At 35.2% G+C, this 17689-nt stretch overlaps 1 protein-coding gene across 4 annotated transcripts; it reads right to left on the bottom strand.

The window, feature by feature from the left end:
- Positions 1-1651: 1651 nt before the first annotated feature.
- LOC133804197 (L-arabinokinase-like) lies at positions 1652-17173 on the bottom strand. Of its 4 annotated transcripts, none has more exons than XR_009878352.1 (29): positions 16946-17172; positions 16750-16857; positions 16514-16582; positions 16321-16404; positions 16113-16189; positions 15684-15750; positions 15470-15527; positions 15282-15349; positions 15143-15205; positions 14585-14638; positions 14380-14482; positions 14200-14309; positions 13911-14030; positions 12997-13053; positions 12244-12416; positions 11982-12150; positions 11280-11363; positions 11046-11171; positions 10653-10783; positions 10492-10573; positions 9974-10061; positions 4745-4788; positions 4536-4631; positions 4378-4454; positions 3910-4110; positions 3594-3759; positions 3124-3195; positions 2120-2312; positions 1652-1885 (listed from the first exon to the last, which is right to left on the bottom strand). XR_009878352.1 is itself a non-coding variant. In XM_062242356.1 (29 exons), the coding sequence occupies exons 1-29, from the start codon at positions 17051-17053 to the stop codon at positions 1763-1765; spliced, it is 2982 nt and encodes a 993-aa protein (XP_062098340.1). In that variant the 5' UTR covers positions 17054-17170; the 3' UTR covers positions 1652-1762. The 4 variants fall into 4 exon arrangements, 1 of the variants encoding a protein (XP_062098340.1); XM_062242356.1 differs by having other exon boundaries at positions 2120-2323; positions 16946-17170; XR_009878353.1 differs by lacking the exons at positions 1652-1885; positions 3594-3759 and having other exon boundaries at positions 2228-2323; positions 16946-17173.
- Between the last annotated feature and the right edge of the window lie 516 nt (positions 17174-17689).

Here is a 17689-nt window from a genome sequence, read left to right as displayed (position 1 = left end):
GTAATTTTATTCCTTTACCAGTTTATGTTGTGTTGCTTTGGTGTTGACGTAACGTTGACAAAACTAAAATCAATACAAAAACTTTAAAATTACAACTGCTGATATAATAAATTATAGACAACATTTTGGCAAAACAAAAGCTCAAGGGAATTCATAATTTTTAAATGTGATGTCCAACATTAATAACAATAAAAAAATTTGACAATAATCCAAAATTGTGATATAACAACGAATTAAACTAAATATAAAAATAAATATGTCTATAATTCAAAATCAATGAACATATGTCAAAAGTATAAAAACAGTAGCTGTTATGTTGATTTGTTGTTGTTGGAGTCTTGATTATTTTGGTATGCATGATCAATTTGCCCAACCCAAAAGCCCTCCATTTACCTTTGGGCTTTATTGGAGCTTCACTATTACTGTCCACTTTTACCACTTGCTTCTTCGACAAAAGTACTCAGCAAAATACACTTCAAAAACACCACAATCACTACAGAACAATAGAAAAACAACATCTAACTAATAAAAAAAACTAGAGATCAGCAAAATAGAATAAAACTTGAAACATAAACAAAATTTAATAGATACTTGCTTATCTTCTTGCCCAGGCAAACCCTAAAACAACAACCCAACACAACCTAAACACTGAAAGAGCCCAACACAAACTCTAAAATAACACTTGATAAAATGAAAAAATAAACATACTAAAAGAATTATAAGAACTAACACTAAACAACCTATCTCAATCATTCAAGCATTACATCAAACACATTGTATGCCTTATGAAAAATAGCACTAATATATATGAAAATATAACAAACAATCAAAAAAAACAAAACAGAAAAGGTAACATAAACATAAAAAACAACAAGATAATAAAATGCACTAACAACCAAGGGAGTAAAAATAAAATCAAATTAACAAAAAAAATCAACAAAACGAAAATATGATAGCATAGTGGGTCACGCCGGCAACAGAGAAAAGTAGCTAGAATATGGTGCCTACATGGTTTCCGGAACTAAGGAGGATGATCTTGGGCAGAGAGGTGATAGAGGAAGAAGAAGAAGAGAAAAAAAATGATAGAGGAAGAAGAAGAGAGAAAAAATGATAGAGGAAGAAGAAAGAGAGAAAATGATGTGTGGTGGGTAATGTGTGTCAATAACCATATTAGTATTTTTGTAAATTAAAAATTATAAAGATAGTACAAAAAAAATAAACCAAAACAGTAAAAAAGAAAGAAAAAAATATCCACCTAGTAAAAATGTAAGAAAGTGGCTCATAGTCATTTTCTGTAAAAATCTCAAAAAAAAAAAAAAAAAAAAAGATCTCATCACTCTAAAATATTGTTTTATTTACTTACTTTCTTTTGAATCTTTGAAATGTTTGTTAAGATTTGTTTTTTCTTTTTTTTTTTCTTTTGGGAAGATTTTATCTATTGTTCTGAGGTTTTAATATCGATTTTGGGAATGAGGTTTCATTATTTTGCTCAATGGTAATTCTATTTTTTTTTAATCTGTCAATTTTTTCCGCGCATCTTTCTGGACTATATGAAAAAAAAGAACTTTACTATTGAGACTATTGAGCGTGTAGCGTATAGAGGGAGAGGGATTCAAATTCCCATTGTATAAAAGATAAATTAAAAAATAAATTTATAAATAGAAACAGACGTCATTTTTATTAATCGATGCAACTTATTGGAAAACGTTTAATATTAGTTATAAATAGAAAATAAAATAATAGTGTTCCTTTGAAATCTCAATTAATTTTGCTTGGCAGAGCTGCGACGGCGTAATCTAAGATACCCAAACTTCCCAGCGCCTGGTGATGAACCCTCAAAAATAAAGGGCAAATAGCCCGTGGCATCTTTGTATCTCTGCTGAACCTGAACGTTAACAATTTGACAGCTCAGTACTCCCCATCTTAAGACAACAATATTTTATATAAAGATGTAAACAACATAAGACGAGAATCATTTGGTTGTTCATCTTACAAAAGTATTATGTCTTTATCCAGAAATTGTCAAAAAAGAAAAATCAAGTAAATGCAAAGTTGAACTATAATTATAATGTGATCATGAAGAGAAAGAGAAGAACTATGTTTTAGTGCAAAAAGTTACCTCAAGAATTTGTTGGCTGCTCTGTAAGCAGTTCCTTCCAATCACACAAACTGTTCCCCCTGAGCCTCCGCCTGTTATCTTGGCTCCAAACAATGTCCCCTCATCAGATTTAGAGACTTTACTATGTTGCAATTCTTGTACCAATTGTACAAGCCTATCCGTTCCATCCGAGCCAAGTCCACAAGCACTGTAGCTATAATGGCACTAGACAAAAATGAACAAATAATAAATAAAAACAAAATAGTCAAGACAATGTTTTTATGTAGTTTGTTTGTCTCTCTATGTCGGATTTTCTTTCCAGGGAGGAAAAAAAAAGACAACTGCAAGATGTTTATATTTAAGTTCAGTAAGGAAAATTAAATGCATGTTTCTTCTTGTAGACCAACTGTTGTTGCTTATTGGTTCTGCACTTTTGGTTCTTGATTTTCTTTCATCATCCCATGTTACACAACCCATCAAATCCCAATTAAATCCAAGTAGTGTTTTTCAAACCAGATTTCGATTTATTTAAGCACACAAACAGTTTAACTTGTAGATAAGTCCCAACTAAATCTATGAGAACGTTCAGATTTGTTAGGTAATTGAAAACAAGTAAACAAACTTGCCCTAAACTACACTAGTTGCCACTTGGATGGACAAGTCAGCCACCATCTATCAAATGACTGCATCTGGATCGAACCAGTAATGGCATGAAATGGAAAAGGGAAGTGGTTCTACCACGTAAAAGTTAAGATACTATGGTTAACCACTTCATTCAAAGTTTAAAATAATTGAATACAACCTCAGACATCTGGAAGAAAGTTCAACGCCCTAAAAATATGCTCTCCAATCTTCTTCTTTCTTTCTTTCTCCTAATAACCTGAAAGAGATTCTCCTCTAACTTGTTTCTTATGAGGCAATATTTCAATTGTGCTATGATCTTAGATCTTAAACGTCTGCCTGCTGCTATTGTTTGTAAAAGTATACGTAACTACAAAATTAATTTTAAAACAATTTTCAAATACCTGATACAATAATTCTCCAAGAGCTGTAAGTTGCTCGTGTGACGTTGTTGATGTTAACAATGCTTTGAATGCCTGGAATCAAGCAATTGGGAGAGAAAGACATGTGAAATTAAATGCATAATAATAAATAAGACCATATATATAAATTAAAACAACAACAAATATGTTGTGTATGTAACATAAAACGTCAAATCAGGTGGAAGTATAAACAGCCTGTAACATATGACCTGAGAAGGATAGCAACCTCTAATGTCGTTAACTTTACCACAGGGGAAGAGTGAGTAGCTAAATTGGGAAGACATCAATTTCAAACTATAGACACAGGGGAAGAGTGAGTGGCTAAATTGGGAAGACATCAATTTCAAACTATAGACACACCCTTTGATGAAAGCATGCTATTCAATCTTTGATATACTTTTCCATATGCTGTTCATTGACGGGTGCTTAACAGTTAACTTGAAAATTCTAACCTTGACCCGGAAATTTTCATATATAGGATGTCTAGTAGGTGCTATAACTCCATAATTACGCTTTGGATCAATTACTGTGACTGGATCATTGTGGTTAACATATTTTTCCTCAAATGTCTCACCAAGCATGAACTCGGGCAGCATCTTAACATAAACGGCCTCATATCTGTACACCAAAAGTTTAATTTGAAATGACAAATTCATTTCAGAGTATGATGACCAAATTAATTGCATTGCATGACCCAGTAGTTAAGATAATTGCAAATTTGCACTTCAAAAAAAAAAAGAAAAAGAAAACCTACAGATAAAAGTTTACCTGTGAGGTGACAGGTTGCATAAGTAATCTAATGATGTTTCAGATTTTAGTAGTTCAATACCATCATCACCCAACTCATCGAGGTTGAATCCATTTGCATCAGGCAGTGATCGAGATAGGATAGAAGATGCTATGGACTTAATTATTTTTCGACCCATAAAGGTGCCTATCCTGACAGATCCATAGTCAGCACCTCCAACGCTACAAAGGAGAAAAATAAACATAAAAGCCTCTTTAATTTGTGGATTCGAGAAGCGTACACTATATTGATAAAGAAGAAGAATAACGCACCGATATAAAAAAGTAACTCAACCTTTCAAATTCATATGAATTTATTAAATTTCTTTCTTGACCCATGTAAAATCGTTAGTTCAGAAAACCCATCCATGACACAAGGCAATAATCATAGATGACACACCAACATAAATAAGCTGCAATGGACCAGTGAGAATATTGAAGCCTTTCTACCTGTGTCTTATTCCGGAATCAATTCCCCAAAATCGGATGTGGCCAGGAATTTCAACAAGCCCAATTACCTCAGCAGGCTGCAAAATGACAAGTAAATTTAACAATTATCTTCTAATCTCGGTAGCAATAGCAGCAAGGTTGTTCTTATCAATGAATACCTGGCACACCATTGCAAGAAGTTTATTGGCTTCGCCACAAGCTGAAGTCATCTGGTCCATAACACCACACGGAGCTCCAACAATATGATTCTCCACCTAATAACGAATTGAAAAATAATGATTTAAACATTCTTCTGGAACATAATTCAGGACATCTCAACAGTAATGTAGGAAAAAGTATAGGAGAGAACACTCTTTTAAAGTCTAACCTTTTGGCAAAGCAATGCAAGATCTCTTGGATTAATAGTTAATCCTGCAAAGTAGAGCAGTCAGCTTAAATAGTTTGTGTATGCAAGATAGTCTATGTTGACAATTAGTAGTTAAAGAAAATGGTATGAGAGAAATTATTTTTATTTCTGTATTCTCTATCTTTTACAACATAGAATTAGACTATATATACAACATACCTCTAAGACCCTACACATTCAAAAATAAATACAATAAACAGGAATTCCTATAGACTAGGAAACTGAAACAACAATTGAAAACATAAATTCCTTGCTATCAACATCTGACAACCAATAACTAGCTTGATTTCCAACACTCCCCCTCAAGCTAGATGATATATGCTAAACATTCTTAGTTTGGAGCTGAGTTCACTGAAATTAGGGCAATGGAGAGTTTTGGTTAAGATGTCAGCTGCTTGTTGTCTTGAGGGAGCTGCTTGTTGTCTTGAGGGAACATGCTTCAAGGTGATGATTTTACCTTCAATCTTCTCATTGATGAAATGACGATCAATTTTGACATGTTTGGTTCTATCATGATGGACTGAATTCTTCGCAATTGTTTTAGCTGATTGATTATCACATAAAACATTTATAGGGCCTTCAAGGCGAATTCTGAGTTCATCAAGTAAGTGTTTTCAGCCACATTCCTTCATAAATTCCATGTGCTAAGGCACAGAATTCTGCTTCAGCACTGCTGCGAGCTACTACCTGGTTGCTTCTTGCTGCGCCAAGATACGAGATTTCCCCAAATATAGGAGCAGTATCGGAAGTGGATCTTCGGTCAGTGAGAGAAACAGCCCAGTCTGCACCTATGTAGATTTTAAGATCCCTGTGAAAAGTTTTTCTGAACATTAGCCATTTTCCTGGCGTTCCTTTGAGGTACCTAGGAATCTGATATACAACATCCATGTGTTCCTCTGCTGAGAAATTGACTAACAACACTTACAGCAAAGCTTATATCAGGCCGAGTGTGAGTTAGGTAGATTAATTTTCCCACGAGACGTTGGTACCTTCCCCGATCAACTTTTATTCCGTCTGTCTGTGCTCCAAGTTTGGTATTAGGATCCATCGGTGTGTCAACTGGCTTGCACCCAATCACCCATGTTTCCTGTAAAAGGTCGATGACATATTTTCGTTGAGTGACTAAAATGCCTAGGCTGGATCTTACCACTTCCATCCCTAGGAAGTATCTTAATTGACCTACATCCTTTATCTCAAATTCACTGGAGAGGAGCTACTTGAGATGAGTAATTTCCTCCATGAAATATCCTGTAACCACAATATCATCGACATAAACTATTAACACCCCCGCTGAATGTTTTACAAACAGAGTGTGATATGACTGGCACTGAGTGTAGCCATCTCCCTTTAGAACTTTTGCAAACCTGTCAAACCAGGCTCGAGGGGATTGCTTGAGCCCATAAAGGATTTATTGAGTTTGCACACCTTTCCCTTAGTGAATCTGTCCTCAAATCCTGGAGGGACATCCATGTATACTTCTTCCACTAGATCTCCGTTAAGAAATGCATTCTTTACATCAAGTTGGAATAAAGGTCATTCTTTGTTTACTGCAATCAACAAGAGAACTCGGATGGTGTTCAACTTAGCAACAAGAGCAAACGTCTCTTGGTAATCAATGCCATAGGATTGAGTGAATCTTTTGGCCACTAAGCAGGCCTTGAATCTTTCAATGATTCCATCCTCCTTATGCCAGACTGAGAAGATTCATCTGCAGCCAACTGTGCGTTTGCCAAGAGGTAGATCTGTGAGGATCCATGTTTCATTATTTTCAAGTGCTCTAATTTCTTCCATCATGGTAGCCTTCCAATCAAGAATCTGTAGGGCTTCTTGGACCGATGTGGGAACCTGAACTTGGTCCAAGGAGGATAAAGGCTCTATATGTAGGAGATAGGCTTGAGTAACTCAGATAATTGTGAATGCAAGAGCGTACCCCCTTTCTGTGAGCAATGGGGATGTTTAGATCATCTGACACATTTTCTTCTATAATAGGTTCAGGTCTAGCATCTTCCTGTGTTTTTTCAAGGATGAATGGGATCGGATCATATTCTTGACCTTGCTGAGTTTGTGTAGTGGCTTGTTCAATGCTTGCTAGTTGTTTCTTTCTCCTTGAGTAAGCCTGGATCTCTTTACTTGGGATTGGAACAGGACTTGAAGAGATTGGATGAGGAGTTCTTGATTCATTTGATTTGGCTGAATGATGAGGTTGGACCTCTTAGCTTGGAATGTGGATAGGAATTGAAGAAGAGATTGGATGAGAATTTCTTGGCTCATGTGATTCAACTGAATAGTTTGGAGTATGGGCAATGGAAGGAGTTGGTGATGTTCTTGGTAGAATTGTGTTGTGAGGAGAAGTATTCGGAGGAGAATCAACTGTATTGTCAATGAGAGAAAAAAAAAGTCTCAATTTTGCAATTCCTAACTATGGTTCTCCCCCGGAATTGTAGAATTGGTGTAATAAGGTTGGTATTCAAAGAAAGTGACATCCATGGAGTGGAACAACTTTTTGGAAATTGGACAGTAGCATTTGTAGCCTTTTTTATTGGATGAGTAGCCAAGAAGGATACATTTGGTGGTGCGGGCATCGAGTTTGCTTCGGTGTGAGGAGTGAACATGGACAAATGCAACACAGCCAAAGACACGAAGGAGAATTTGAGACACAAGATGTGAGTGAGGATACGATTCAAGAAGGATTTGCAGCGGAGTTTTGAACTTTAGGACTCATGATGGCATTCTATTTATGAGATAGGTAGCTGTGAGGATAGCTTCACCCTAGAATCTTTTTGGAACATGAGATGAAAAAAGTAAGGATCGAGATACCTCAAGTAAATGGCGATTTTCGCGTTCGGCCACACCATTTTGTTGTGGTGTGTCAACGCGAGAACTTTGATGAACAATCCCATGCGATTGCAAAATATGATCCAAGGACAGAATTGAGGAAGTCACGAGCATTGTCGGTTTTTAATACCTGAATGTTTGTTTGAAATTGAGTTTGAATCATTTTGTGAAGTTTTGGAAAATCTGATTTGTTTCAGACTTTTCTTTCATGAGGAATGTCCAACTTAAGCGGCTATGATCGTGAACTAGTAACAAGAACCAATGTGTCCCACTGATATTCTGAATTTTGGATGGTCCCCAAATATCCCCGTCAATGGGTGAGAAGGGATGGGAGGGTTGATGAGGTCTTGGGGCAAAAGAATGACGAGAGTGTTTAGAAAATTGACAAATATCACACCGGAGGGACTGAGGGTTTATATTGACAAATAGGGATGGGAATAAGTCTTTGAGGTACACGAAATTTGGATGACCTAGACGGTAATGCCATAATGTGATTGTACTGATTTTATTGGACTAGTTTACTGATGTAAGAGATTGGCATTGAGAGAGACAACAATGATTTCCATGGTTAGACTCAAAGGTTTTGATTTTTGGCAGATACAAGCCCTTACTGAACTCAGCCTGGCCAATCATCATCCCTGGTTCCACATCCTGAAAAACACAAAAATTAGTCACAATCAAGATCTCTATTCAGTTTGCTCGCTAAGATTAAATTGCAATCAAGTTTGGGAACGTAAAGAACAAAATTTAAAACAAGATTTGGAGTGATTGTTATGGTCCCAATTCCATCTATTCTCGAACACGAGCCATCTGCTATACGGACAGTGCTATCATTGGAGCATTTGCTAAAAAATGAAAACAATGATCTGTCACCTGTCATGTGGTCTGAAGCACCGGAATCCACAATCCAATGGGTATGAGGGGTTTGAATAACCTGGAGTGCATGAGTGTTGCTTTGTTATGCAACTAAAGAGAAATATTGTGAAGAGCTTTGTTCTGCCATAGAGAAATACCAACGGAGACGAGGCAATGGAGCACGGACGAGTGGCGCGCCGGAGACGAGGAAGACGCCTAAAAAAGAGGTCGTCGAAGGTAGTCACGCACCTACAAGCGCCGACGCGTGGCATAGCTGGCAGAGGATGACGGAGGCGCGTGGGGCTCACGCGCGACTTTGCTGGGCACCGGAGTTCGGGGTTCCGCCGATCGAAAGCTGGGCAATCTCCCTGGGCCGGAGGTGAGAATAGAATAACACTCGAAAATAGTTTTCCAGGATTGAACCTCAAGAATACTAAACCCTAAATTTTTAAGAGAGGGCTGAAGAAAAATTGCAAAATAAATCCCAATTTTGAGCTTCTATTGCTCTGATACCATGAAGAAAATGGTATGAGAGAAATTATTTTTATTTCTGTATTCTCTATCTTTTACAACATAGAACTAGGCTATATATACAACATACCTCTAAGACCCTTTATATTAAAAAATAAATACAATAAATAGGAATTCCTATAGACTAGGAAACTGAAACAACAATTGGAAACATAAATTTCTTGCTGTCAACATCTGACAACCAATAACTAGCTTGATTGCCTACCGCAGTTAATGCCAAAAATGAAGAAAACAACAATCTACTCCAACTTCTACAATAATACCAAGCTCTAAGAACACAAAAGAAAACAACATTATGTTTTACCCAAGCATTCTTCCAAAGTCATGTTTCCAATGAAATTTACATTGATAAGAGTTAAATGTGACAGCTAATATTTATTTAATAACATGGAGGTATAAACTAATGGACATCGGCATTAAACTTTACATTCAATGGCATATGTCAAAATAGTAAATACTAATTTTCAGAATCTCCAAACTAGTATGCCACTTCACCCTACATTCCTCCATCATGAACCTTTTTTGGTTTCAGTTAGTCTTCTGATTAAACAGAACACCAATATGAGTGCTTTCAAATACCTAACTGTATAGACTAGAAAAGTATGTTTATGTCTTACTGTAAAGGCAGCATATGTCCTAGTATGCACTATTTTTTAAATATAGTTCTAACCTTAATCCATTTTTAACATATGTCTAATGCACTAATATTAAATAAAGTAGTTCAAAACTTAAATTTTTAATATTCAATATCACTGACATTATTCTCCCATGAACTTTGTGAATAAGAAAACGACTTTTTTATGAAAAGACTGGTTTTAATTCCTTATTGTATAGCTCATCAAAGACCGACTGTCATTTTCATAAGAAACAAGCATAACACTAAGAATATATTCCATATAGCTAACAACTGACATGTACTTTATATACAACAAAACTATGAAGTTGGAAAATGCAAAATAATAAAGTTACCATGAGAAGCAGCTATGGCAGACATGGTAGCGACCTCAATAGAAGCAGAAGAAGATACTCCTTTACCTTCAGGGACAGTAGAAGATACCTGTACACCAAATTTGAATCTTCGAAATGGCTTTTAAAAAGAAAATGCAGTCCTAAGTTCTTGAAATGACCAGTTGCATAAAACCCTGGCTACTAAAAACCTACAACAATGACCTCCAAGGAATGATAACTTGTCATCTTGTACGTAAATAGAAGCTGAATTGTGTATTTTCTTGGTAATTAATATGAAACTTTAGTTTCTTGCCACTATTGCTATAAAGAGGTAGCTTTATTTTTGTCATCTTGTAGGTAAATAGAAGCTGAATTGTGTATTTTCTTGGTAATTAATTGAAACTTTAGTTTCTTGCCACTATTGGTGTGCGTGTGTACAGAGAGAGAGAGCAAACAAATGTCTGAAATTAGCAACAAATCCCTATTCATGGATAATATACAAATCTACATACTTTTAAAAAAGTATAAGAAACACATACCAGAATACTTAAACTATCCTCAAAACGCACATCTAATTCTGTCATTAAAACCAGAATAGCACCCGCAACATATGCTGCCCACCTAAGAACGCACAGACCATGTAAGTAGGATATTAAGGCAAAGATACAGACAGCATATTAAACGAAGAAGATTGATATACTTTTGGGAAGGATCCTTAGCAAAGAATTTATTTGCCTTCTCATATGATATTGGCTTTCCTCCATCCATAAAATCAGATAGATCCATGTCAAAGGTTGGGCCACGATTGCTCAATTCTGAACCATATGACACCTACCAAAATAACAAAGAAAACATTATAAAATATGCAATTTTGATGTATCTAATACATTTGTTCTATTTTCATCTCTAAATACACAATCCATTCAATATATTCTAAATGTATGCAAGCTTACATTATGAATAGAAAATGCTGCACTTACTGATTCACAGCCTACTTAATATAAGAAATGTGCTTCATTGTTTCAAAGGAAAATAAAAATCAAGTCCATGTATTTTTACAATAAACTTGAAGACAAAACCAACTTGAACTTACAATTTGCAAGACGGGTGTTAAACAATGTCCTTCAGCTTGCTGTCGGGCCTGTGCATGTTTCCAAAGTCTATGTTTACTTGGATGAACCCTTTGGATAGCAACATGACAGGCTTCTCTAATTGGCATCTGTTGAAACAAAAATGAGTACAGATTCAAAAAAGGCAGGAGTATAATAACTACTGAGATCAGGGCAATAAAGTTGTACGCTAAGCTATATAGCGAGAAATGCAGCACCTGTAATACAAGGCTCCCCGAATAGTCAGCAATCCCTCCCATTACATCTAAACGCCCAGGTGCTCTGGTCACAAAAATTTCTTCCTGTAATCCAAATTTAATTTGTAATATAAAATTAGTATTGAAACAACTTGCCACATTTTATAGGTGCTAATGAATCTTAATAGGCGGATGCTACAACCCACAGTCTGCCCAGTAACACCGAAGATGAAATATAGAATCAGTATTGAAACTCCTAAAATGTGTGCATGCATATATAAGCCCAGGGCCTTCTATTCATAAATGTGCAGACGTACATGTTCATGCACTACAACACATGATATTTTATCATAATAAAGTTTTTCATCTGTTTATTTTTTGAGGATAAGTAGTGTGGCTCAGCTGTAACTAATCCAGATTTGTGTGATAGTAGAGAAAAAAATGAAAATCCTTCTTAAGGCATAATTCCCCTGTGACGTTCAGAAATCAATGTTGTCATGCAGAGCACCAAACTCTAATAAGTCATATGTATATCAATGTCATTGTGTACCGATAACTGGATGAAATGAAGTCAATTATTCATTGCAATTATAAGATGTGATGGTATGGAACTGCTGTGCATACTTTCATGTAATAAACAAGGACATAATCTCATTTATTGAGAAGCACAGTGCAAAGACTAGAAAGAAATAACTTGTGGAATTTTAGTTAAAATAGTTAGACCTCCCAATTAAAAAGTCCAGCAGCAGCCTTACGCTCCCGCATCTGGCGCTTCTCAGCATTTTTCCCCAAATCATAAACAGCGTCTAATTCTGCTAAGCTCTTCAAAAAAGTTAATGTGTCTGGAAGACCTTGAGTATCTCCATGAAGAATCTCGAAGTCTTCTGTGAATCTGAAAGCAGAAGTTGAATGATGTAAAGCAAAACAAATTGCAATAGCACTAGTTGTCTTACCAGAACAAAACTACTAAAAAGTTAAATCTCACGAGTTCATCAAGGAACTTTTCTCGCTCATTTGGAAAGTGGGTGATCCGCTTCCAAGACCAAGTTCACTTTCAGCATTTGCATACCAATCTGGAATGCAGATATCTCGCCCAACGACCCTTTGTAGTTGATACCCAAGAATAATGGCATCACGCAACCTTCTAGCTCCACTAAGCTACATTTCAATTGAGCAGAACATAAGTTTGGATGTAAATCTTCTCGCATCATTGGCTAGCAAAAATTTTATTTTCATAATACGGTTTTCACAAAAAATGTAAGCTATGTCGTGTACCGAAGGAAGAAAATATCGACAATATCGGTCGACATTTCGGGGATTTATCAGAAATTGGAGGGTCTCGACACTTTTGCTACCTTTAAACTATTTCTTTCCATTTATCCACGATTTTCTGGGGAAATATCGATTAAAATTGATATTATCTCACTGTCGGTATAACAGTGTAGCTGAGAGTCATATTTATCGGAGATATATCCAGATATTTTGGGGATACATCAGTGGTTTTCAATGTTAGGTTTGTCAGATTTCAAAACACGTGAGAAACACATATCATATTTAAGGCTATAAAATGTTTCATCCCTTTTCTATGATTCATGGTGACATTTGGAGAATTAGTGGCAGATTTGCTGTCAAACTTCTCCTATAAATTATGTATAATAGCCTAGTCTAAATCAAGGTAAAAGATAGTTTTTCACTCTAGTTTTTCCTCTCTATTTTTGAGAAAAAAATCATTGTTTACCTTATCAGACGCATAATTTTTACCAAAAGCTGTCTCCTGCAATATGTGAGCCGCCACCTGTGATTTAAAACTTCTTTAGACTAGTAATAATGGCGCATAATGAAACAATAAACATCTTTTTCCAGAACTATTACAAAATATTAAGTCATTCTTCCATGACTTTTTTCTCTTTTACTAATTTAGTTAAGCTTCAATAATCATAAAATAATAATAATCTGTTAGGAAATGAACACATAATGTAATTATATCTAGCAAGCTTGACACAACCTTCAATGTGCTAGCCTAGGCCTGCCAAATAATATCATATGCCTTGCAAGAAACCATAATTCTTTTTTTTTGAAATAAAACAAAACTACTTGCATTATTTAATACAGAGAGATAATACAAAGAGTGGAGTAGGGTGCAGGAACCTGCAGCCCAAAAATTAAAACAAAACATGAAGAAAAACTACAAAACAATTTTCCTACTAACAAGCAGCAGAAAAACTGCAAGAAACCATGGTTACCAAGACTCAAAACAAACCACTTTAGACAGCAGTATCCATTTTGGAAAAGAAAAAAAAAAGAACCTTAAGACAATCAGACTCTAATGTTCAAACCAACACACATTTCAATACTTTTAAAAATTGACATACTTTACAATCATTCGACAATTTCAAGAATTCAGGGATTTGAGTTTTGAAATTACAAAATCTGCTTTCAAAATGAATTTTTTCTTAAACAATCCCTTCCTCCTAAACATTAAAGTTAATCCATGAATAATCATCACATCACTGGCATTAATTACTAAGTGATCAATTACCAAACTAAAATAGTTTGACCTGCTGTATTTTCCCTAAATTATATATGATTACCATGATGACACTTAATGGAAACATTTAAGGAATCAGAGAACTCCAAAGGAGAAGAGGATACCTCACCACCATTGATGCCTGCTTCATAGCATGGTCTCAAAGTAATTGCACGTTCAAGATAAGGTGCCCAATGGCCAGTAAGTAAATCCCTTCTAATCATCTCAACACCTCCTTGGTAAAACTGTTCAAATAATTATTGTACCCCAATTCATATCAAATGTTTGGTAAGAATTTTTAAGGAAAAAGAGAGAAGGAAGAGAGTAAATCAGAAGAAGCAATGAACAACATCAGGTTCTTAATTACAGGTTTAAAATGATAAGGAACAAAAATAATTAATAAATCAATTATACCTCAAGCATATTTCTTAAGAAAGGTTCTTCATTGAAATAATCTCGGCGAACAAAAACAAAAGGTAGCTTGTATGCCAGGGCCTCACTCACAGTGCCATAACCAATTTTTCCTACAAATGATATATTTAATTCATTCAGTATCTACAAAATCCAGCTTGCATTGACAAGTTTCATACATACCAAGCATACAGTCAGATGCTGCTATAAGATCAGGTGTATATGTATCTTTTGCCAGCTTTATAAAATTTGGAGGAAGCTCCTGAGTGTCAGATGCACCACAGACCTAATACCCCAAAATAAATTAAAAAAAAAAGTGTTCGAAAGGGTATGCACATGTGGTGCACACTTTTAAAGGAATGTATACAGTATAAGATACAAGAAGTACCAGGCACAGCCAACCAGGAGGTAAAAATTCCTCCTTTAACTTCCAGCCTGCTGGCTGCAAAATAGAAAAAGAAACAAGGTATAATCAGAATTCACTGGACATGCAATCTCAGGCAAATAGGACAAGACAATTCTACATAAAAGTGTTGATAAATAAAATACATAATGTGATTTGAAAACAAATGTCTTAAAAAAGCCTAATAATTCACTACTAAAAGTGTAACTTATTATCCTCAACTGACTGGGAAGTAAAATTTCCAATATCAACAATTCTAAAAGTGTTGATAAATAAAATACATAATGTGACTTGAAAACAAATGTCTTAAAAAAGTCTAATGATTCGCTACTAAAAATGTAACTTATTATCCTCTACTGACTGGGAAGTCAAATTTCCAATATCAACAATGCCTCCTACAATGTTTCTGGTTAAGTCATTCAACTATTTATTACCTACTTTGATCTCTGTATTAATGAAGAACTCTTAAAGGTGCAAGAAGGGTCATGCACCAGATGACACTGAAAACTGAAGCAACATCGTATATAAGAAAATTAAGCTAACCTGCCCACCGAAGTTCAGAATAGCTAGCTTCACTTCCTCCTCAATGCCTTGTTCCTTCCTCACCTAAAGAAGAAAATATAATGAGATCATGAATTAATTAAGCAATCGATGGGTTTAAGAAAAACTGTGAGCCTCAAACCTCCTTGCGGGATTTGTGCAATCTTCTAACAACCAGGGGAACATCAATAACATCCCGAAAAGCAGGCACTGTAATTATAAGTATACAATTCAAGAGAAATTAGTTAAAAGCCCGGGAAACATACATATAAATTGAACTTAGTGTAACAAGAGATGCCACGATCTGGAAAATATGTCAAATAAACTTACTTGGGCAGTATCCAGGCAGGCGGATCAAAAATTCACAGTGAGAATAATCTTCTGCTATCTGTATCACATTTTAAGAGAGACAAGTTTATCATTGCTGGAGGACACCAAAAAAAACATACTCAAAAACCCAAAAGAGTGAAGGCAACATTAAGAGGATAAACACCAATTAAGAGGAGAAAAATACTGTATTAAGATATAGCAAGTAAAACTTAACCTGCCAAACTATTGACCGATGATGATGTCCAGCAGCCATGACGTACTCTGCATAGATGAAGTCCCAACTGTAATAGTGCAAATTAAGAAATTAGACAAATGAAAACATTTTCAAAATATTAAAATGCCATCTCTCCCATATCTAAACGAAGAATTATTTTTCATAAGCCAACAATGACTTGGAAACAATATTTTTTCTAGATTCATTGATGTTGAATTAAAAATCATGAAGGCTAACAAAGTTGCAGTCAGCTTATACTAAGTAAAACTGCATAGATGACCAGGGAATTTTTAACAGAAAATGCCTTCCATTACCCATAGAACAAGGAAGAAAATTTATGGCTAATTCTAACAAGTAAGAACATCCTACAATAAGCTACATAGTAAAATTATCACTAACTGATGAGCCAACAAACGATAAAAGATATACCTAAAGTTGGTGACGCAAACAGAGCGAATTCCGGCATCAGCTGCTGCACGGCATGCAACTGGAACAACATCGGAGACCTATATGTTTGTGTATATATACCACCCCAATTAAGTATCACTAAGACAACCACCAAGCATGCGTTTTATTCAACCGATTTTCTAATATGTGAGAATTTGAGAAACGAATGAAAAGAAAATTAGCTATATACCACTAAGTCAGCTTTAATAGAGTTCAGCCACTCCACTTCTGTTGCCAAAATGGAAGCCCGAGGTACCACAGCTGTCTGTGAATACTAAAAACACCCAAATTGAAAAGAAAAAAAAAACAATGAGAAAAGGGTATTTACAAAGTCAAATCAAAAGCTTTTTATTATTACTATTTATTTCCCAGATAAAAAAAACCTTTTCCAAGGAAGCAAGACGATCCACGGTCAATGCATCTGCCTGAACCGCTCCACAGTCTAACAGAACCTATATTAATTTTACAATCCAATAATCCAATCAATAACTATAATCAAATCGCTCTTCCACGAATTTCATATGCTCATGTGTATGTACAAGCAACACTGTTGTTTTCAAATATACATCAGTACAGAAGAGACATTGAATTGAAACTATCGAGTGTAACGAGTTTAAACCTTGCGAAGGAATAGGCGAGGGGATTGAACTTCAGAAGTGAAAACGAACTCAGGAGCACCAGTTACCACATGCACGTCATGCCCGGCCATTATTAGATGACGCACCACCTGTCCATCCACCATGATCGTCACCATAATCAGCCATCAAATATATATAAATATATATATAATTAAAAAAAAAAAAAAAAAAACAGACCTCAACTACACGAGTGGCATGACCAAAGCCATGGCCAGTGACATAATAAGCAAAGACCAAATGATTCCTGGAAGCCGATACTCCATCAGTGTCCGATTCAATCCTCATTCTCTGCCTCAAACGCTATAAACTTCACCAGTACAATAATCTGGGAGAACTGATCCCTAGAGATGAAGATAAAAAGAAGATGGTGATTAAGATATTTTAAATTTTGAGAAAATAAAAATAAATAAGATCATCCGAAAAATGTGAATGATTTTTCTTTTTTTTAGTTTTAATAAATACGGATAAATGACGTGGGCCCCATACCTTTGCCGGGGGAGCTTTTCAAACTCACACGCAACGGAATTATAGTAGTACGGTTAATCTCATTGATCAATTACATGAATAAACTCTGGATAATAACTCAATGTTATATATATATATTAATAATTTTTATATATTAAAATATATGATGTTATTTTTGATGCATTAGAATCAAAAATAAGAAAAGAATAAAATTGAAAGTACTCAAAGATACGCAACGTGAAAAAAAAATATAATCATTTATTAAGTACAATTGAGCTATATAAAATTTTAAAAAATGAGTATTATCTTGAACAAATAGAAGGATTGTAAAAGTTATACCTTATTAGGTAAAAATTCGAAGCAATGACATAAATGACATGACTACCACATTGCAGACTGGATATTTTATCTGATTCATTGATTTGTGAGCTGAATAAGTAAAACACATAATGAAAA

The sequence above is a fragment of the Humulus lupulus genome, chromosome X, assembly GCF_963169125.1.
Source record: "Humulus lupulus chromosome X, drHumLupu1.1, whole genome shotgun sequence".
NCBI classification, from domain to species: Eukaryota; Viridiplantae; Streptophyta; class Magnoliopsida; order Rosales; family Cannabaceae; genus Humulus; species Humulus lupulus.
The sequence above is the reverse complement of the archived record's forward strand: the minus strand, read 5'-3'. Positions and strand labels throughout refer to the sequence as shown.

Excerpts from the sequence above, each read along its gene's own strand:
- LOC133804197 (XM_062242356.1), bottom strand. The coding sequence starts at position 17,053 with ATGAGGATTGAATCGGACACTGATGGAGTATCGGCTTCCAGGAATCAT. Across the intron at positions 15,751-16,112 it reads GTTTGCGTCACCAACTTTAG|TTGGGACTTCATCTATGCAG; the intron begins GTATATCTTTTA and ends GCACTATTACAG. Across the intron at positions 4,455-4,535 it reads TTCTTGCAATGGTGTGCCAG|CCTGCTGAGGTAATTGGGCT; the intron begins GTATTCATTGAT and ends GTCATTTTGCAG.